The sequence below is a fragment of the Nesoenas mayeri genome, assembly GCF_963082525.1.
Source record: "Nesoenas mayeri genome assembly, chromosome: 1".
In the NCBI taxonomy this organism is placed as follows: Eukaryota; Metazoa; Chordata; class Aves; order Columbiformes; family Columbidae; genus Nesoenas; species Nesoenas mayeri.
This window is the reverse complement of record NC_137541.1, coordinates 188,357,885-188,380,017: the sequence shown is the minus strand read 5'-3', so window position 1 is coordinate 188,380,017 and position 22,133 is coordinate 188,357,885. Positions and strand designations below refer to the sequence as shown.

The following is a 22,133-nucleotide window of genomic DNA, read 5'->3' as shown; positions in this document are numbered from 1 at the left end:
GACAGGACATTTGCATTTACTGAAAGCCATTTAAACACTGTAAAGTTTAATCAAATTACAATCATCCTCTTTTCTACAGAAGTTTACAGCAACTTTTAAAAACAGGTATGATTTGACATAAGTTAATTTCTGTTATTAAGTGTTCTTCTAAACATGGTCTCTCTTTTTCCACAGTATCACTGCAAAGCTTGAAAGAGCTCTAGAAAAGGTGGCCCCTCTTCTGCGAGAAATTTTTGTTGACTTTGCCCCTTTCTTATCCCGAACACTGTTGGGCAGTCATGGACAAGAGCTGCTGATTGAAGGTATGATTTGTGTTACAAAATTATATTGTTTTAGCTATTAGTCATTTCATATGAACAATATTTTGTTTTCATAAGACTTTATGTAAATATTTTTGATAAATAAATTAATCAGTTGTTAATATGCTGTGATTTTGCTTCCTTGCCTTTAACTGTGTTTAAAGAATATAACACTGATAGCTTTTGTACCCCTTTTTTTCCCCTGAGATACTGTATGAATATACATCTTGTCATCTTGGAATGCAAAAACCTCTCTACAATTTGTGTTTTCCTCCTCAGAACAGTTATATCAGTGTAAGTCTTTCATCCTGACTTAGTGAAACTATTGAAAAATATAACTTAAAAGTATAGTCAAAAGAAGTAAATTGAAGACTGCTCCAACTTTATTGATATATTTATCTAGATTTGGTAGGGACACTATTTGCTCAGGTCTGTCATTTGGATTTATGTGGGCAGACAAAACATTGCTCCTAAAGGGGAATAAAAAGTGGTGATATTTAAAGAAAAATACCCTTGAACACTTCCAATTATTTTTATGGGGTTTTATGCATCGTCTTTACTACTTCATAGTCACAAAATTTGGGGAAAATAATGAAACCTCATAAGTGAGGCAGTAAGTAACGCAGAAATTATGCAGAATGTGCTAAGCTTGTGCAGAAAATAATGCAGATAAAATAGTAATGAAGGAATTTGCATGAACATGCATTGATCCCCCATCGTATATCCAGACAAACATATCTTTTTCTTTCCAAAATTATTCTTACACACAGTATTGCTGTTTAATTAGAGGTTTATGGTTGGGCTCAATGATCTCAAAGGTCTTTTTCAACCTAAACAATTCTATGATTCTACGATTGTATAAAATATTCTCATTACAGCAAAGCTTATAACATGTGAAAGTCTACATAGAGAAAACACAGCTTTGTGTTCAGATTCCAAAACTCCTGTTATACATGTGTTTTATCTAAATAGTATTGTACATTCTTTCTGTGGTCTCAGTTATTATATCCCACAACATTGGCGCTCTTCTATTCTTAATGCTAGAAATATTTGCACCTTGTAACTGAAATCTACTAAATAGCCTTTTCCTTTTTTGTCTAATTATCATTTAGTATTACTATTGTTTAATAATATCAAGGAATAGTATAGAAGCTTAGTAATTCTCAAAAAACTTCAGGATTTTTATACTGTTTATTTTGTAGTTATGAGTAAGTTGCAGTTCTCATTTAATGATACCTGAAGTTAATGGTCTGAGATGCTTATTGAGAATATTGAGATGGCTGTAAGATATTTAATGGATTCCGTTCTTAAATCTCTTATTTCAGCATAGCTGATTGTTACATTTGTAGCAGCGTTATCCTTTTTTTTGTTTGTTTGACAATTGATTAATTGGACTATACTTTTTATACCATACAAATAAAATTGTCTTGGTTTCATCTAAGCCCTTTTATAGACTAAAAAAATTCTTCACTGACACTGTCTGACTTTGCCTTTTGGTCGCATTCATGGTATGAGCATGACTCCAGTGTTTCCCAGCATATGATAAAGAGTGAAAAGCCACAGGAACCTAACTACTTTATGTCTATATGAGTTTATCTCATTGTCTATCCAGACAGAGACATGGTTTTGTTTGCTGTAGGATTCTTCTGATGCCTGTTTGGACTGATGTTCCACATTTTGTCCTATCTATGGCTCAGTGATCCACTACAGTCTCAGGAATCATTGTATATGAAAAAACACTGATTTCCAAAATAAGTGCTGTGCTTCCCATCATGTTTTCTTAACGTTATGTCTAGTCTTCTCTTCAATTGCTGTCTAGTTCCTGATTTCCAAGAACTAGTCCTTTCTTCCAAATATATTGAAATAGTAATCTGTAAACAAAAAAATTCACAGCTTATATTTTTACATTGCGTGCCTCAGGACTTGAATTTCTGTTTGCTCCCTCTAAAATAGTTGGCTTTTTTTTCTTTTTAACAGAAAACTCAGCTGCTTTTACAGTCATTGTGTATTTCTCATCCTTTCTTCAATGCCTGTGTGAGACTTTTGATCTCAACTAAACTGAATTCTTGCCTAGTTGAGTTCCCTTTAAAAGGGAATTCTAAATTTTCTCCTAGTCCATTACCTGATTTACTTTGATGAATTTCCTGTCATTGTTTACTGAAAGTCAATGCTGGTCCTTGAAGTGCTTGAAAGTGCTCTCTATGTAATGACTCTGCAAAACACAGTGGCATGGCTCGAGATATGTGAGTACATAGAATTCCTGTGGGACTTTGTTAATATAAACTTTATTTCTACTGACAAGCAGTATTATAATTATCTTGATAGTTTTATATGAAATAGTTTAATTTGTTGCTTTATCTGTAAAAGGTTTTAGTTGTAACAATTAAAAAGGAGCAAATAAACTTTGTTTAATTGAGTCCAAAGGTTCTTTCTGTTTTTCAAATTGATGTCCACAAAAATCTGTGTTGTATTCTATGAAGCATGTCCTTTTTCTTCTGATTATTCAAGCTTAAAACATAAAAATACCTTCCCTCCTCTTGCTGTCTTTCAAACCTCCATATGATATGAAGCCTTTCCCCCATCAGATTGTGCTGAAATCTGAATAACTGCAGGCATCCTTGATGGCATGTGCTTTTTTCTGAAGCTCTTTCTAGTGCTTTTGTGCATGTGTGTGTGTGTAAGAATTACTAGGTTATTTCAGACTTTGTAAGAATATCCACAGTTTTGTAACTGAGGTTTTGCATACTGAAGAGACAGCACAAAAGAAAAAGGGAAGAGAAAAAAAAATATTTTAATACTTCTAAAACTGGTTAATTACACAAACTTTTCAGATTATATGATGCTTTGAGGCACATGTTATTCATATGTATTTGGAAATGTGTATACAACTTAATTATGATTTTACCGTTTTGTAAGTGGTAGTTGAGCTGTCTAGAACTTGGAGAAAAATCTTGCAGTCATACCGTGCCACCTCATTTTCCTTTAGCTTGTATCATCTTTCTGTCCCATGGAAGACTGGCTGATCTGTTTTTTGAGGAAATTACATTTAACATTTAAAGAGTGAGTTCATACTCTTGAGTGGAGTTGAAGTGAACTGACTGCAGTCATCTGGTCAGTCCAGACCAAAAACTTGGACCACTCTTATTCAAAATTATTAATTTTTCATATTTGTTCATGTAAATTCCAAAATGTGACCAGTAGCAGAGGAGCTATATCAAGCAGTGATTTATCATTGCAGAACATATTTATTGGTAAAACTCTTTGACTGTTTACTTACTGAAAAGGTACTCATTTTTGCCCCATTTTTCACAACCAGTTCTTTCTTCAATGTATCTTACTATATTCCAAATATTTCAACTTCCCAGAATAAGTGTCCTCCATGATAGGTAAAACGGGATCAATTTTTAGTCAAATAGTTTCAAACAAAGTGTACCAAAACCAGCTCAACACTATTGTGGTTCATAACTGAGGTTCTTTCAACTCCTTCAAGAACAGAAGTTGCATAGGTCAAAATTTTCTGTATAGAATCTAATTGGAAACAAACATGCAATATGTGTAAGTCACATATTTAAGCTTAGCAATTCTCATTGTGGAGTTCCATTTAACACTTGCACAGATATGTTTTCACTAACTCTAGTTTCCATATGGTCTGTGAATGCCCTCCATCTAAAGGGCATTACAACATTCTAGCTTTTAGGTGAAAATGTTACAGGCAAGTGTAATCTGATCTGTATCTGAAAGAAAAGTTATATCCTCTTTTTGTCAAGCACAGATGGGTAAAAGTATTTTCACCACAGCTATTCTTGGAGTATTCTGAACAGTTACAATATGTCCAAGATGAAAATATAGTCACATACAATGCTTTCCCTTACCATGTTACCATTTTACAATTTGCATTGAGTGGAATTAACATAGTGCTGGAATTTGTATAAGCCACTTTTTGATCCTACCTTGATATTTTTAACAGTCTATATTATCATACAGAATTGTTCCTGACAAAGCTAACTGCTTAGACAGAGATATAAAAAATGAAAAACAAAGGCATTCCACTGGAGAGATGTGTTTGAATAATTTTGTGGAATAATCACAACTCAAGAAAAAGCCAAATTTCAGCACAGCCAAATGCTGATTCCAATCTCTAGGAACAAAGAATACAGACTGTAACTAGAGGGTAGAAGGTGAGGGACAACACCACTCAAAGAATGTAGGGATTGTTACAATAACTAGTGTACTCTAGGCTCTCCTATCTCAGTGCTGAGGCAACAAAGACTTGTCCAATACTCGGATACCTGGAAGGAATAGATGAGGAGGTGATTTCATTTCTGTGCACAGCTTCAGTAAAACTCCTACCATCTTTTTCTGTAGTCAGCACTTCAAGAATGCTTTGTCCAAATTACAGAGGGAACAAAAGATCAGGGCACAAGAGTGATTGATAGACTGGAGATAAACTCCATGAAGTACAAAGTAAAGAGCTTGATTTGTTCAATGTACCAAAGAGAGAAGATAAAAGAAGTTCAATATTACAGGATGTCTTAGTCTTTCTACCAATAGAGTGCCTCACGCAGGTAAATAACATTGGAAGACTTTACTAGGACTTACTATCAAATATTGAGATCAATGTTACTCATAGTCTTTATGACTATGAGTAAACATTCTTTCTAAATGTAGTCTTCAATCCAGCTTCTCGGGAGGAAAAATGTCATGTATTTGCTGAATGGTTTTGGAGCTTTTTTGTGGCTTTGGAGTCTGTGAATCCCTGTTCCTTCTGTGCCATACCCTGCCAGGAACGATAGTCTGCATTAACCTTAATTTGCTCTAACATTACCATCACTGCATTTTTTCACATGGTCATGGACAGATGTACTTCAGTTTCAGCCAACTGCCTGCAGGGATCAGTAAAAAAAGTGGTTTTCTTTGTTCTGCAGTTGACTGCATCTCAACTGCAGATGTAGTTGAGAATATATCAACTTCCCTTGAGTCATCAAAGATGGTAACTGTTCAAGTCACTGTATGAAATAAGCCTTTCTTCTGATTTTTTTAGTGTGTGTGTACATATATTAAACCTATTTTTATTTTTATTTAAGAAGTTCTTTAATCATTACCTTAAAGCTCATTTTAATATGAGACATATTCTCCTTTCTCTGCATAATGAAGTTTGTCTGTTCAGACGAGCCTCATATAAGGCTCATACTAGCTATAGTTTGGTCGTCAGATTTCAGAGAGCCCTTGCCAGTGTATGTGTGCATGGTCATACATATAATTTAATGTGGTTTTTTTTCTGAATAGAGACTTATGTGATCCCACTGGGTGAAGATGATCAGCCTTGTACTTCCTTGATAACTTTTTAATGTGTTGGCCTGTTTAATCCAGTTAAACAGAGAACACTTAAAAGATGCTATTTTTACACAATATTCACAAATATAACTATCTGTTTAAAGAAAAGGTACTCTATAGTGGCTTGGCTGAGGCAGTAGTTACATGTGCATTTCTTAATCAGCTTCAATATTTCATCCGCATTATCTTTTGAGGTATGTCATCATCATGTAGTGAATAGATGGAAAACTTAAAAGCAATTCAAAAAAATCTCATCTGGTTTATTTGCACCTATGTAATAAACTGTGTTGGTGCAACACTGTGGATATTACAGCATGAGGAACAGGAAAGCAATTGATAAACAGGACCGAGAAAGAGAGCAGGAAGAACTTGACCCTACTAGACATCAGACAATCCTTGTTAGAAATCAAGGTGAATGTTAAAAATGTTTCTGCGGGGAGGATGTCAGGGAGTGGTCATTCTGGTGCCATTTGCAGTGTGTGTCTCACTGGACATGATCACTCTGGCCAGTCAGAGTCAGGTATCTTATGGATTGTTTGGGTTGTACTGGGGCAGGAACTCTGAATAGATTTTCACGGCTAAAGACTTCATCATATATTTCTTCTCTGCTGTGCCACCTCCCTCTCCTTTCTTTCCACATGCCCTACGTGTCTTGGTACATTCTTCTATATCTAATAAGAGGTGATGCTGCAGACTTGGCACAGTGCAGTTAAAGCAGTGAATTGCTTGACCCAGTCCTCTGGAAGATAGTTTTCCATAGTTTGTGGCAGTAGGATTCCTGTTCGTAGATTTCTTTTTATCTTTCAATGTAAAGACTTGTAAAAAGTTCCCAGTGAAATCGCATGACTGTCCACAAACAAGCCCTGTTACATGATGAGGTTGGAATAATAGAGTTACAGATAATGCTTTTCTTCGCTAAGTTTAAAAACATTAATCATCATTAACAATACCTTTATATTGTTTCAAGCTTTCAGTGTTGATTTGCACTGTGAGGATGTTTTCCATGTATTTTACTTTTCTACTTTATGAATTTCTGCAAGTAATTGCAAGACTTGGTTTTTACTATGAGGAAAACAATAGGTCATTTTGAAACAGGACAAAAAACCCTTGAAATCCTCCAATAGCTAGAATTTAAAATGCTGCTGCTGATTGAAAACCTGCCTGCCTGTTGTAATCCCTTCATAAACGGGAAAAAAAAATCATTGATTTCAAACTGCTATGTATAGGCTTGTAAGAAATTTGTTTTAAGAAATTCTCTATGATTAGCTCTGTGTCTTACTGAAAAGCTCCACAGTACACTTATGTTTCTGCAAATACTTTAAGACTGAAAGTGTTTGTTACTGAAAAAAATCTGTGACTCAGATATACATGAAGACAGAAAACAACACTAGTTTTCCAGAAGTCTGTATGGTAGGAACAAAGAAATGATGAAAGGTTAAATGGATATTCAAATCTGCCTATTTATTTATGCATGCTCCAGCAGAGTCAAGGTTCAAAGCTTTGCAGCTTCTACAGTTTTTCAGAACGTGCTACTAGTGAGAAAATAGATCCCAGTACTGGCACTGAGAGGAGGAACTGAAGAGCAGGTGCCACAGCAGAAGTCTGAGTTGTTTATCCACAGTGAAATCTTCAAACTATAATGACCAATTACAGAACATTTTTCTTTCATACAATATTTCTTTCTGATGCCTTTAAAGGGATATCATTACAAACACCAGAAAGTGAAGAGGATACACACTCACTCAATTTTGAAGTTTTAACTCTTGAATTACTGAAGTTCCTGTGTGCAGAAGTATGTTCTGAACAGATGTTCTGTTTAACATGGCAGGAAACACCATAGATCAGCGATCCAGATAGCAACTAGGAAATGCATAGCATCTGGCACCTTTTTGAAAGTAAACCTGCCAATAATTAATTGCACATATGAACCACTCTATCCTTGTCTAATGAATTGGACAGTTACTAAGATGTATTAGCCTATGTAACAGGGGTTAACTGCTCATGCCCTCTCCTTTGTCTTTGGCTTGTGTGGTCCCAGCATAACTTAAGGATAGAAATTGTTGTTGGCACTCAGATTATATGTTCTTGATTATATTATCATTGCTACATTAATTAATAATCAAGATATCTTTACAATCCAAAATTTATGGAGTTCCTATTAGGCAGAAATTGGGGTGGTTCTGTTGCTTTGTCAATGGAGAAAAAATGACTGAAAATGTGAGACTAATTGTAAAGGTTAGAATTAACTACATATATTCAACAAAAGGGGTTAAGAGAAAAAAAATTGAAAAATAAATACATGCCCTCAGGGGAAAAAAAAAGGCTGGTAACAGTGTAGTCAGGTTTGCTGACAAGAAGCTCTGAAAGTTTTCCTTGACAATATAGAAGCCACTAGATGTTTGAAGTTACTGAATTTCTGTTGAAAGTGCTACGATAACAATTATATAATTAGAAACTAAACAATACCAATTGCTTTTACAGCACATAGGAAATGAACAAAATATTGCTGCCTTTAAAGTGTGAGAAAAGGAGTTGTTTGTGGTCCTCAGGTTGCAGTATTGGGCACTTTCTCACAAGTTTATTTTTCAAACTAGTTATCTGTATTCTATTTGCAAGCCATAAGGCCTAGAAAAGACCTCCCTCATTACTTCATACTTTTTTGTCCTAATATCATCCAGATCAGACATCCCTCTGTCTTCTTCATTCTAACTTTCAGCTTTCGTGGAAAATAATCTTCTTTCCCTTTTTTTTCTTTAATAAGTTTGCCTGCTAATACAAAAAGAGTAGCAAGAGATCTATTTAATGTTATTTCAAGGAAATGATTTTAAAATATTTTTTAGAAAGTTCTTAACGTGTACAGGCACTACTGTAACACAGCCTGTAGATGGACTCATCATATCAGGTATACAGCAGTGATGCATGCTAACACTGGACTAAGTTGTACAAGTTGGGGTTTTTTTTAAGAAAAGCCACCTTTTTCCCCCCGTATTATTTTCTCCTCTACTGTCCAGGTCCAAAGAAAAATGAGGTGGTGTGCCAAAAAGGTATTCAGTATCTACAGGATGTTCATGCTGTGACTGAAGCTCCCCACAGGCGGAGGTTCTCTGGTTCTTATTCCACTTAATTCATCATTCAGAACTCAGCAGGAGACTCTGCCTGATTTTGGACTTGAAACAGTTAGGCTGGTATTTGCCCCACCCTTTGTCCTCTAGAGGCTTAAAATGGAATCAATCTACTTTATTATCCCAGCAGCCTTTTCCAGAGAACTTCCTACCTGATAAACTATAAGTTGCAAATAACATCTCTGTATCAGATTTTGCCCTGAAATACGTATTTCTCATGAGGTGTAGTCTAATAATCCTTTTCCATGTAGCCTGAGCTCTATGTTCAGCTTCTTTAAAAAACTAATCTCATTAGAGCTGGTCACAGCTTCTCCTTCCATATTCCTTAACTCTGTGTCTACTTATCACCTGCTCTTATGACCCAGACTGAAACCTTTTAATTAGTGACTGAGTTTAACAAAACTTCCATACTTGTCTTGATGATTTAAAGGCATCTCTACAGTTCACCCTGTTGGGTATGGATTTGCTTGTTTCCTTGCCTGTAAGGCATAAGCAAAGAGTATTCCACAAAAACTCTTGAATCAATTAACTTGAGAAACTACTAACTTGAATCTTAAAAATACATCTATTTATAAAGCCCTTTGTTTTTTATAGGAAAAATATGTTAACAATACCATAAACATTAACAAACTATCAAGCTTGATTTATCTAGATGCTAGCAGTTTCCTTATAGACCTGGGATTATTTTTGCGTGGACAATGAGAATATATCTTTACTGTATTCAGTTCAACTATATGTTAAAAATTACCTCTCCCAAAAAACCCAAACTGCTAAATGTATATTGTCTTATATCACATCTTATTTTTGTATGTTGTTTTGTGGAATTTTATGATCCAATGTTTTTATACTAGTAGTGATGTTGTCTGTGGAGATTGTCTTGCAATGGAAAACCCTCATGCTGAAAGAACTTGTCAGACAACAGAGACAGTTGTGATATGTCAAATTAAGATAGCAAACTGATGTCAAAGCAGGTCTAGGGAGAGCCCATAACAATGTTACTGTCAAGTAAATAAAGAAAACTGAAACACAAGAAATACAAGTTATTTCAAGAAATCTGTGACAGTGGTACAGCTCTGTGTTTTCAGAGACACTATTTTAGAATGATTACCATTTGTCAGTAGGACTTCAGGGTGGGAGCAAGATCTGAGGGCTACCAACTAAGATCAGCAAAGTTCAGTGTGGAGCTTAACTTTCTTTTCTTGTTATCAATTCTCAGAAAATAATTACCATCTAAATAAAATATTAGTTCACCAACATTTTGTTCAACCAGATTAAAAAATTAGCAGTGGGTTATGCTACTCAAGAGATGACACCTAGTTAAAATAATGGTTATCTTGGCATTAGAAATTTAAGAAGCCGCATGAGTCTGTGAGGTTTTGTTATACTTTCTATTTGTAGCTGCACTGGTTCACTCACTGATCTTTCAGTATGGCCCTAAGGTTGCCAAAGAGGAGAAATATAGGAAAGTAAGAAGGATCAGTAAAGAACGAGTAAGAAAATAGGGCATCAAACAAGAATAAGTTATACACTGAAGCTGAGGAAAAGTTGCTAAATTTCAGGAGCAAAATAAAACCTCATACCTAAGGAAAAAAAAAATAATTGTGTAATCCGTTTGAAATATAGTCCTTTGTTGCATTTTCAGGGAAAGTATGATCTTCTAGAGACTGTCATTTGGGATCATACTTGTGATCTGTCTTGTCTAGGATGTCACTTTTGACAGCTTTAGAAAGAATTGGAAAAGGTTCTTGAAATGAAGAGAAAGCATCAGAGGTGTAGTGAAGGTACAAAGTATAAACATTTGCTTGTGTCGGTGATTGAAATGAATGTTCTGATTTCTGCCTGTATACTTCTTTGAAAATAATTCACCGTTGAGGTAATTCTTGCAAAATGTATTTCCTGTAACATGGATTTGAGAGGAGGAGGTGAAGGACTAAGAAAAAAAGAGAAAGGAGGGATAGATGTTCTACCACAGAGTAGAAGAGAGGATAGAGTGCTCTAGCCATACCGCCCCAGTTGCAGAAGGCGAAGGCGGGGACTGGAAGAGTGAAGAGGTGCCCACTGTAGGAGATTAGGTTCAAGACCTTTTAAGGAACCTGGAGGTACACAAGTCCATGGCACCCAATGAGATGCATCCACAAGTCCTGAGGGAATCAGTGAATGAAATTGCTAAGCCACTATCCATCATATTTGAGAAACTGAGGCAGTCCAATGAAGTTCCCACTGACTGGAAAATGGGAAACATAACCCCCATTTTTAAAGAGAATAAAATGAAGATCTGGAGGACTACAGGCCAGTCAGTCTCACCTATGTGCCCGAAGAGATCATGAAGGAGATTGTCCTGGAAACTATGCTAAGGCACATGGAAAATAAGGAGGAGATCGGTGAAAGCCAACATGGCTTTGCTAAGGCTTTGCTATGCTATGCCTGACAAAGCCTGCTATGCTTTGCTATGGCTTTGCCTGACAAATTTGGTGGCCTTCTACAATAGGGTTCTAGCATTGGTGGATAAGGAGAGAGCAACTAACATCATCTATTGGGACTTCTGCAAAGCATTTGACACTGTCCCACACAATACCCTTGTCTCTACATTGGAGAGACAGGGATTTGACTGATGGACCACTTGGTGGATAAAGAATTGGCTGGATGATCACGCTGGGGCCAAAGACTCAATGTCCAAGTGGAGACCAATGACGAGTGGCATTCCTCAGGGGTCAGTATTGGGACCAGTGCTATTCGACATCTTTGTCAGTGACACAGACGGTGGGATCGAGTGCACCTTCAGCAAGTTTGCTGATGACACTAAGTTGAGTGGTGCAGTTGCCACGCCTGAGAGACAGGATACCATCCAGAGGCACCTGAACAGACTTGAGAGGTGGGCCATGCAGACCTCATGAAGTACAAGTTCCTGGACTTGGGTCAGGGCAATCCCAAGCACAAACACAGGCTGGGCAGAGAATGTATTGAAAGCAGCTCTGAGGAGAAGGACTTGGGGGTATTGGTTGATGGGAAGCTCAACATGACCTGGCAATGTGCACTTTCAGCCCAGAAAGCCAACTGTATCCTGGGCTGCGTCAGAAGCAGCATGATCAGAGCTTGAGGGAGGTGATTCTTCCCATCTACTCTGCTCAGCTGAGACCCCACCTGGAGTACTGCATTCAGCTCTGGGGCCCCCAACATAAGAGGGGTGTGAACCTGTTGGAGCAAGTCCAGAGCAGGGCCACAAAGATAGTCAGAGGGCTGGAGCTCCTATGAAGACAGAATGAGAAAGTTGAGGTTGTTCAGCCCAGAGAAGAGAAGACTCTGGGGAGACCTGATAGCAGACTTCCAGTATCTAAAGAGGACTTATAAGAAAGACGGAGAGGGCCTTTCTATAAGGGCATGTGGTGATAGGACAAGGGATGATGACTTTAAACTGAAAAAGAGTAGATTTAGATTAACTATAAGGAAGAAATTCTTTACCAAGAGGGTGTGAGACACTGGAACAGGCTGCCTAGAGAAGCTGTGGATGCCCCATCCCTGGAAGTGTGAAGGCCAAGCTGGATGGGACTTTGAGCAAACTGGTCTATGTAAAGTGTCTCTGCCCATAGCAGGAGAGTTGGAACTGGATGATCTTTAAAGACTCTTCCAACTCAAACCATTCTATGACTCTGTGTTTCTTCATTTAAATAAGAAAATTGCAAGGAATCAGTAGAACATAAAATCTTAGAATAGTTGTTTTTTCCGAGATGTGTTGAATATGGGCAACTTCTTTGGTATAAATTTTCATTTAGTAGTTTTTCTACAAATTTAATCACAAAAAGAGCAACTTCATTAGGAAAGGAATGGCATCTTGAGAGAACATGATATGACAAATCTTGAAAAATCTTTTACCTTTTCAAGAGTTAAATTAATTTTAAATGGCTTTTTCATTATTTTTTTTTTTACACCATCCACTAAAATAAAATCTAGGACAGCAGCTGTGGCAAAAATTTAGCCATAACTTTGAGCCACTTATTTGAGTAATAACAGGATATGGGAGGAATCAGAAGACTTTCAAGATCATGTTTTAATTTTCACAGTGCCTTGTTGAGTGTTTGGGGAAAAAAAAAAAAAAAAAAAAGGAATTATTTTCATTGAGATTCTTGCTAAATAAATAAGATGTTTGGATTTTCCAGAACTTCTAAGCGTAGTTTGTTTTTTAGCTTTTTCAGGTTTCCACCAAAAGAAAATATTTATAAGTTACTCAAGTCTACCTGAAACTGAAGTAGACTTTGATAGAAAACCAATAGTTCAATTTTATAGATATTTCCAAGATTAGAGGTGTTTAAATTTAATCAGCTGCAGTGCACTGTGATCACTGATTTGTTTTGACTCATTGTCTAAAAGAGGACTTTGGAAAAGATGGAAACACATTTTTGTTTCCAAATCAAATTTTAGTATATAATAAGTATCATATTTAAAAAAAAAAATAATAATAATCTCTGGTGTTTTATATGAAAAGAATAACTTTTTGTTATTAATGCTAATTAGAAAAACTTCTCAATTTATACATGATAGAATAATACAAATTTTAGATATGTCCTGGTATACCAATTAGATAGCATATTACTTCATTACATCGCAACAGATATCTGAAAATCAATCCATCCAAAGAAATATCGTTTTAAGAGAAGGACAGAGAATCACAAATGCATATACTAAGTAAATCCCAATGGACTGTTGGCCAAGGAAAAACTTACCACAAGGTCTAAATGAAAAACTAGATCAATTTTGAAAATCTTTGGTAAGATATTAAAACGATTAGTGGATTTTATTGTACAGATTAAGTGATCTCTTTCTCATTTGATGAATGAGAATTTGTGCATCCTATGAACACTAACACAAAATTGACAAAAACTACGTATGTTGGTATAAGAGTAGACTCTTCAGAGTAAGGTGGCACCAAAGTCAGTTTTGTCAGTATCATTAAAGCTCATGGGATCACAGTATTAAAGTCTGTAATTTTAAAAAATAAATCATAAACACATTGTAATAAGTCTCCTCTCTGTGGGTGTGATCTCAAGGGTTTTTGCTATTCTTTGATATTTTGCTATTCTGTATATTTTATAGTCCTCATTTAGATTCCATTTTGGCAACTACAGTGGTGAAGCAGTATTTGTTTTCTTACTTTAATAAAAAAATCAAAGAAACTGTTATGTAGCATTCTGATTCTTTTATATATTATGCTAGGATTAAAATCTGTTTTATTTTACGAATGTCACTAAAAGATCTGCACCATTTGAGTTCGGTTTGAACAGATTAAAATTTACTTTTTATGTTGACCTATCTTTGTTTACTTGAGGTGTTTATCTCAAGTTACGAGTTCTAAAGATTTCTGATAATATTTTAAAGGCACTTCATTCGATAACCTGGATGATACCTTTCCTAGATTTTTGGGTACCAGGTGTAAAAGATATTACATGTGTTGTGTAGTTTCTTTCACCATAACAAAAAATCTTTTAAGTACAACTGTCCTGATGAACTACAAAAGCACTAAGTTTACATTCATCATGTTTTTCTGTATCTCCTGTAAAGGGGATCTACCCATACAAAGGATGGTCTGGAGTACTAATACAGCCATCCTTCATAGTCCTTAGAGCTGGTGGTAATATTGTGTGCTGCCAGTCAAAGCTGCTGAAGGGAATTGTTAAATCCATAACCCTGACTTTGTTATTTTAGTGAGTGTACATTATTTGGAATAGTATTTGCTTTCATCTAGTAAAAGTGGAGTTGTAATTATTTTGCAACATGACAGTGATTTCCATCTGCAGACTTTCTGTAACTCCTGAATATTTGCCAGTCTTTGCTTTTCATAAATTAAGACCATTAGTGTAATTTTAACGTCTACCAAGTATGTGACATACGTATGGCTCTAAAACCAGTTTTGAGGTTTTTTTCTTGCAAAATATTATGTTATGTTTAATACACATCTTGGGGGTTTTTTGCCTTTTTGTTTTTTAATAGTTGCTTTGCGTGGAATAAGAATATGTCATTTCAGCTAATAGTTTTACATACTTAGCATTTACTTTCAAACATTTCATCTATCTTTACTTTTCCCTCCAAACTATCTTTCCAGTTCTGTAGTGAAATCACTAGCAACTTGGTAATTGATTAAAACCATCAATTTGAATCTAGGTTTCTCTGAATGACATACGACAGGCAGGAAATAATGTAGATTTAAACTATCCAGGTAATTTTAATGAACGGTCAAAAAAGAAATCCCAAGTTTATTTCTTTGATTCGAAGTTGGATTTAGCAAAACATTTCAAAAAAACTTTTTCCATAAGATTTTGCTGGCAGAAGACATTTTGCAAGAACAAATAAACTTCAAGGAAAACTGGCATTTCCATTCAAAAGATCACCATCACCTTTTTCCTAGTACTGTCAGAGCCAGAACATGCTTTAGTGTCTGTCACCAGCATGAACTGTTCTTGAAACTTTGTCATGCCATTCCTAACAAATGTTGAACAGAGTATAAGGACATAGTCTATCAAAAATGGCGACACAATTCATGAGTAGCAATTACTAGTGGAAAATTCCTGCTCTGTTTCTTGGTACAGACGTCTCTGAGGGTTATGGGCAAAATTACCATGTCCTGGTTCTGGCTGGGATAGAGTTAATTTTCTTCCTAGTAGCTCTTATAGTGCTGTGTTTTGGATTTAGCATGAGACTGATGTTGATAACACACTGATGTCTTAATTGTTGCTAAGTAGTGCTTATACTAAGTCAAGGGCTTTTCAGCTTCTCATGCTCTCTCTGCCAGTGTGGAAGTGCACAAGAAGCAGAGAGAGGACATAGCCAACAGCTGAATTGAACTGTCCAAAGGGATATTGCATGCTGTATGATGTCATGCTCAGCATATAAACTTGGTGGAGTTGACTGGGGTAGGAAGGGCAACTGCTGCTTGGGAACTGGCTGGGTATTGGTCAACAGGTGGTGAGAAATTGCGTTGTGCATCACTATTATATATTCTTTTACTATAATTATTATCATTGTTTTTATTATTATCATTATTATTTTCTCTTTCTGTCCTATTAAACTACCTTTATTTTAATCCATGACCACAACTTACCACAGTATGAGTTATTAGTAATTACAGTAAACAATTTGAAACAATACAATTTTGTTTACAATACATGGAAGGCTATATAAATAGCAGATAGAAGGCAGCTGACCTTACAAAATACAAGTTAAAAAGGAGAATTCTAATATTTTCAGATTTTTTTTTTGGTCTAGTTTTAGATCCCTATGCCCATTTTGAAGTACATTTTATGCACTTTTGATATGTTAATAAAACAATACATAGAACAGCATGTTGTTATTTTGCCATATACATTTTTTTTTTTTCTGTTCAAATCTCCTGTAGTGTTGATAACACACTGTACAGGAGTAATAAAGTCCAAGTTTTTGCTGTGAACTGGGTTAAGTGGATTAAACTTTCTCAAGCTTTTTATTTAGCCATACCTGAGACTTTCAAATAAGTAGAAGCTATAATTGAGTGAAACATTTCTGCAGGCTCTAAAGTATAGTTAATTGCATCTTTTTTTCTAAGTTGAATGTAAGATATAAAAACATTTAACTTTTGTTTTTGATAATATTACAATTGATTCCAGTTCCAATAAGGGCTTAAGTTGACACAAAGTAAAATCATTGAAAGAAAATGCAGGCAACCCTTGATAAAGACCAGATGAAATTGTGGTGGTATTCAGTTCGACTCGTACACACATTGTATTAATAATACTAAAAAGTTAAAAACCATCAAAACCATCTTATTTCATAAGAATTTGAAAAAAAAAAAAAAAAAAAGATATTTTATCAGCCTACATTTCTTTAACATAGAAATTCACACTGACTAGTTCAGCATGGTGACTCCAAGGTTTTGAACCCATGACTTCATTAATGCCACAGGCATGACTAAAATAGTATAGTTGAAATTAATCTTTTTTTAGACATTAATAAGTCATAGTGAAAAGAAATAATTAGCATATCTTTGTGCCAACAGAAGAACACTGAAAAAGAAGTCAAGTAAACCAGAGCATTTCGAGATAATTGCCCGACATACATCATTTATTCCAGACTAGCTAAGGTCATGCACTTGATGCTCCCAGTTTTCGCATCCATATATGTGGTCATTGTTGCCATCAAATTGCTGAATTTTGGTGGCTGTATTTAATGGACAGAGAATAGACCATGAAGAAAAGTACTAAGAACAGCAAATATAAAGAGCACATACTCTATTCAGTTGAACAATGACCTTTTTAACCTTTCTGTATGCAGGAAATATCCACTTGTATTTTAGTAATTACATTAGCTTCCTTAATGGCATTTGATACAGATGGTATAGGAAGAACTTATCTGCAGCTGAAGAATGCAGGCAACAGTTTTAGTTTGAATTGCAAATACTTTTTCTTATTGGAGTTTTTTTTTGTTTTTTTTTTTTTTCTTATTGGGGGGGGAAGTGAACTGAAAATAGATTTGCGTGCTCTCCTCAAAGAAGCCATTATTTTCAAAGCTTGTTATAAATTTTGTTACTCATTGTGTTAAACCCAGTGAAATTTTGCATACTCTAACAATCCCCTGTCATATCCTGCAAAATCGTAAAGAGGAAGAATAAAGGCAGTTGTTAGTGCATTTGGGACTTAGGAAATTGATCTCTATTCTGATTCATGTTACAAATTCTGGTTTTGATTTTGTGAAGATACATCAACCAGTTTGTGCATTCTGTCCCATTCTCTTCCTTTTTTTTTTTTTTTTTTGTCTGTCAGACTATATACTGTCAGATGAAGGCAATTATTTTAGTGCCTGTACCAAGCCAGAAGCAGTGAGACAATTCAGTCAAGCTGGACTTCCTAGAACAGAGGATCACACAAATTTAAAAAACAGAAGATTGTTACAATGAATTTTTTTTTTGATCTACGTAGGATAAGTTATGCAGGACTGAGATGATGATTCTTCCTTAACTTCGCCTACAGCTTTTGATTACGTGGGATCTTCATAAACCAGAGGTTGCATTCTGGCAGTTTTTCCTCATAGGCAGAAATGGATCTGTCGTCCTTTAGGTCTGATCTGTTTTTATCATTCTCTACTGTTGACTCCATAGCTCTGACAGTAAACTGTGAAGATTGTGTTTTGCATAGCAGGAAAAAACCAAACAAACAAACAACAAATATTTCCTGCTTAATCTGAAATAAGTGCAAATGGGAAGAAGCACAGGGGATACAGAACTAGAGCCCTTGGCAGCCTGGAACAAGGAAATGGAACATATAATGGAGGGTGTACATCTATCCTCCTATGATGTGAGTGGAAGGAGTCCCTGAAGTGAGAGTAGGAGTCTAATAAGTTACAAATTTGTAACATGAAATGATGGCCTTGCCATGAATGTTTCACATTTCTGTGTCCTGTTTTACTTCAAGGAATATATGGTATGAATACTTGAAGAGAAAATATTTCTATTTCCTTCTTCCTACCAATCAAGATGCATTGGGATTCCTCATTTTCTGTCATGGCTACTCTTATTTTTGCTTATTTGTAACTATTTCTGCTGTAGACTGAGCTGTCTGCTAAGGGTGTTCCTTGCATCCATCTTTGACATCGTGAGCTGCTTTTATGGCACGTTCCTATTCCCCTCTGTATTTTCACATATGAAAAGTGCTACAGTCTCCAAGGTAGTTATGTTTCTTTTTGACATGAAAACCAACCCCCTAGTACATCAAGTTTTGAACACTACTGGCTATGAAAGGTGTTAATGGCTATTATCAATGGTTGTTTCATCAGTAGGTAATTAGAGAGCTGCTTACACCTGATGGGTGTGCTGATGTGCTAACCAGATGTCAGTTTTGCATTCTCCTCTTTCTTAATTTCAGCAAAATCGGTTCCATTCTCTTTTCTGATGCTAGAATGCTCCATCCAAGCTTGCAGTTGATTAGATGTGATATACCAAACGTTATCAATTGATATCCATACAAATAGAAAAAAGATAGCAGTTTTAGGTCAGATGATCATAGAATCATCAGGCTTTTTAAAAGTATAGTATATAAAAATTCTTATTACTGTAAACAGAAAATTTTGCACTAGGGTTATTATCACTTTTGTGTCATATTTGTGTCATTAAGACTAGATCATCATTATCTGGATGATAATCATGAGCAGTTATCCTAGCCTTGTGCCATTTTAGGCATGTTTATTTCAATCCATGATCCAAACTTTCTTTTGTATCATTTTAAGCTACACAGGTGGCGTAAGTATCATCACTGTCTTTGAAAGTTATAAACTTCTAATTTAATGAATTAAGACAGGATATATTCATTGTGTGTTTCTCTTTAAAGTGTATATTTTGCATTGAGTTTTCTATTCTTTTTGGAAATTTGGTGAAGATGCAAAGAAACGGATTCATAATAAACCAGAGAACATTCTGTGATTAAAATATTTTATATTTGTGCTACCTCCATTGGCTTAACTGTAGAGTTCTGTTTTCTGTTTGGGTTTTCTTTGTCAGCTTTCAAACAGTGGAGGTAGCCTGCAGGTGATAAGTATCCCATTAATCTTTCTGATCCTCTAGCACTTGAGCATGAGAATAGCTGATCAATTACAGCAATTGTCTCCCTAAATGAGCTTTGCACATCTGCCTCTTATTTCATTAGTTAACTGTCTGCCGGTATATCTGATAGAATGGAATACTAGTGGCTTCTTACAGCTTGTTCTGTGTTACTGTACAATAAGGATGAGGTTGTTAGCAAAATGAGCACTAAAGGGTATTTATCCACTCCCCCAATAAATATACATGCCATTGTGTAGGAGTGCTTTTGTCTCTAATCGCTGTTTGTAGAAACCTACTTAAAGCACATCACTTTGCTTTTCAGCTTCCTGTTTGGTCCTTAGCTGAAAGCTTTATGTCTGTGTATTTATCATTTTTGTAACACAACCAGTGTTTCCATGCCCTAAACTATCATATCATTGTGTTACCTATATGATTTTAGATAACAGAAGCTGCCATATATAAACTTAACCATAGAAGTGGATTTCCCTTCTTGTCTCTTTACAATACATCTTTTAAATGCTTAGATACGATATCCTTCTCTCAGAAAGCAGATTTGAATTTCCAAAGCTGCAAACGACTATTTACAATAGTGGCAATATTATCAGGTGTTGATTATTCAAATTCAGTACAAAACAATGAGTAACAGTTACAGTGCATAATTCAAGGGTTTTTTTAAGAAGCATAGACTACAAATTACTGGTTATAATTTCAATAAAAACAAGATTTCAAGTGAGTGCCTCTTTCATTAACACTCAAGCTTTTGATTGCAGGAAAAACAATTACCGGATGATAATAAAATGATTTCTAAGCAAAGACCTAATTCTATATCTGTTTATATATGATGCATTTGTTTGTAAGATTTTACAGAATTTAATATTCAAAGGCTTTTTTTTTTTTTAATGTTTATTGTATATTCAATAAATTTGGAGGATATACATAGGTAGTTATTTATTTATTTGACCAAATAGTGAACTAAGCTAAATGCCAAAAAGGCTTAATGAAAAAATGTTCTGTCCTGAAACGGGTATAGGTTATCCCAGGGGATTCTTTGATACTTTCTGAACATTTAGGTGTGTTTGAATCTGAAATTCTCAGATAATTGTGTTTAAAACTTGTTTCAGTGAATTTGAGTGACAAAAAATACACAACAGCTATTTTGTGGAATTTAAGAAACCACAGAGCTATAATAATTAAATATCACCAATCTTTTCCATTAATTTTTGACTGTTTATTGCAGGTCTGGTTTGTATGAAGTCGAGTACTTCGGTGGTTGAACTTGTTATGCTGCTTTGTTCACAGGTAAGACATTCTCTGGTTTTAATTGTATTAGTTTCTTTGCATAGTGCAGGATTAGTGCCAGACTACGAATTGCATCTTGCTGTTTGTTTCATTCTTCCATTTCAGTATAAGAAAATAAAAATTAATCTCTTCTATTAGCATATAAATTGTAGATTTTTTTTTTTAATACATGCCATACTTTCTTTATGTTCACAGGGTATACAATGTGTTTTTGCATTTGTTTTTATAGAAGTGCATGGATGTATGTTATGCACTTCTAATGTGTATAAACTCTATTTCAAGCCAGCTCTTACTTGTAATACATAAATAAGATACTATTTTCATAATTTTATGTTGAAATTCGGTTTTGAATTAGTAATTTTTCAAAACCTTACTTTGTGGTGACTTTATTACTTTTGATATGCATGGCATAACTTATTGCATATTTTATATAGCTGTCAGTATATAAAAAACGGAGGAACATGGCTTAGATAGTCTTCAAGAACTGTCAGAAGCAGAGGATTTCCATTTTAAATATGCTGCGGTTAATTTTTTTTTTTTTTTTTTTTTTGCATAGCAGTAATGGATTTATCAGGAATCTGAATCAATTATCATTTTGAATTGCTTTCACAAGTAAAATATTCAAAACTAATATAATTCCTAATACTGTGTGCATTGTTTATATCTCAATTTTAACTGTACTTTTTGACAGAAGTGTTACTGGCTAGTTTAATATTTATCCTTTTACTATAAACTGCCGGTAATAAGTTATCAACAAACATTTTAGAATTTTGCTCATTTTGTAAAATATAAGAAAAATATGATGACCTAATAGATCGAAATAACAAGTTTTTACCTTTCTCTGAAGACTTATTAACAGTACCTTATACAAATTTCCCCACAGATTTATCATATCATTTAAACCAAGTTATCATATAAAATGCCCGGGTTAACTTGTTACATTATTACCAAGGAAAATGACTTGTTTGTAGCTTTACCTGAGCATTCACTGCTGCACATTGAGAACATGCACCAAAAAATTACTGAAAATGAATGAGTTTCTAGGAGTAATTGAAATGAAGATTTACTTTTGAGGAATCTATCTGAAGATAATTAACATTTACAACTGATCTGGGGGGAGGGAGCTCCAACTTACCTGCTATTTGCCAGTCTGTAGGTTACGTTTCTTCAAGCTTGTGTCATAAGGAAATCATTAAATATTGTTTTCCTTTTTTTTCCTCTCTTTTTTTTTTTTTTTCCTTCCTCTTCTAGCCAGGGTGGATATTGGTTAGCAAAAAGTAAAAGAAAAAGAAAAATACAACCCTGGCAGGAATCCTCAGTGGGGTTTGAACTTCAAACCTTCTCCAGCAGGGCACTTGAAAAATTTGTTACCTAATGGTGAAGTCCTGGGTTCCAGGAAAGTACCAAAAGATCCATTAAGGCTTCTGAGCTCTATGTTCATGTCATGCAACCTTTCTTTTTTCCTTTTTTCTTTTTTTTTTTTTTTTAGCAGCTTTTGAAACATTTTCTTGAGGGAAGGAATAA

The 22,133-nt window shown here is 35.0% G+C and overlaps 1 protein-coding gene across 4 annotated transcripts in view; it reads left to right on the top strand.

Annotated features, from left to right (window-relative positions):
* The window catches only part of NBEA (neurobeachin), a gene marked incomplete at both ends in the record, with an annotated part of 484,059 nt that overhangs the window by 207,291 nt on the left and 254,635 nt on the right, over nucleotides 1-22,133 (top strand). For all 4 annotated transcript variants that reach the window (XM_080363323.1, XM_080363325.1, XM_080363322.1 and 1 more), the window contains 2 exons: nucleotides 175-302; nucleotides 20,548-20,609. In XM_080363323.1, the coding sequence (XP_080219449.1) occupies nucleotides 175-302; nucleotides 20,548-20,609 (190 nt within the window). The remainder of the gene's footprint in view (nucleotides 1-174; nucleotides 303-20,547; nucleotides 20,610-22,133) is intronic.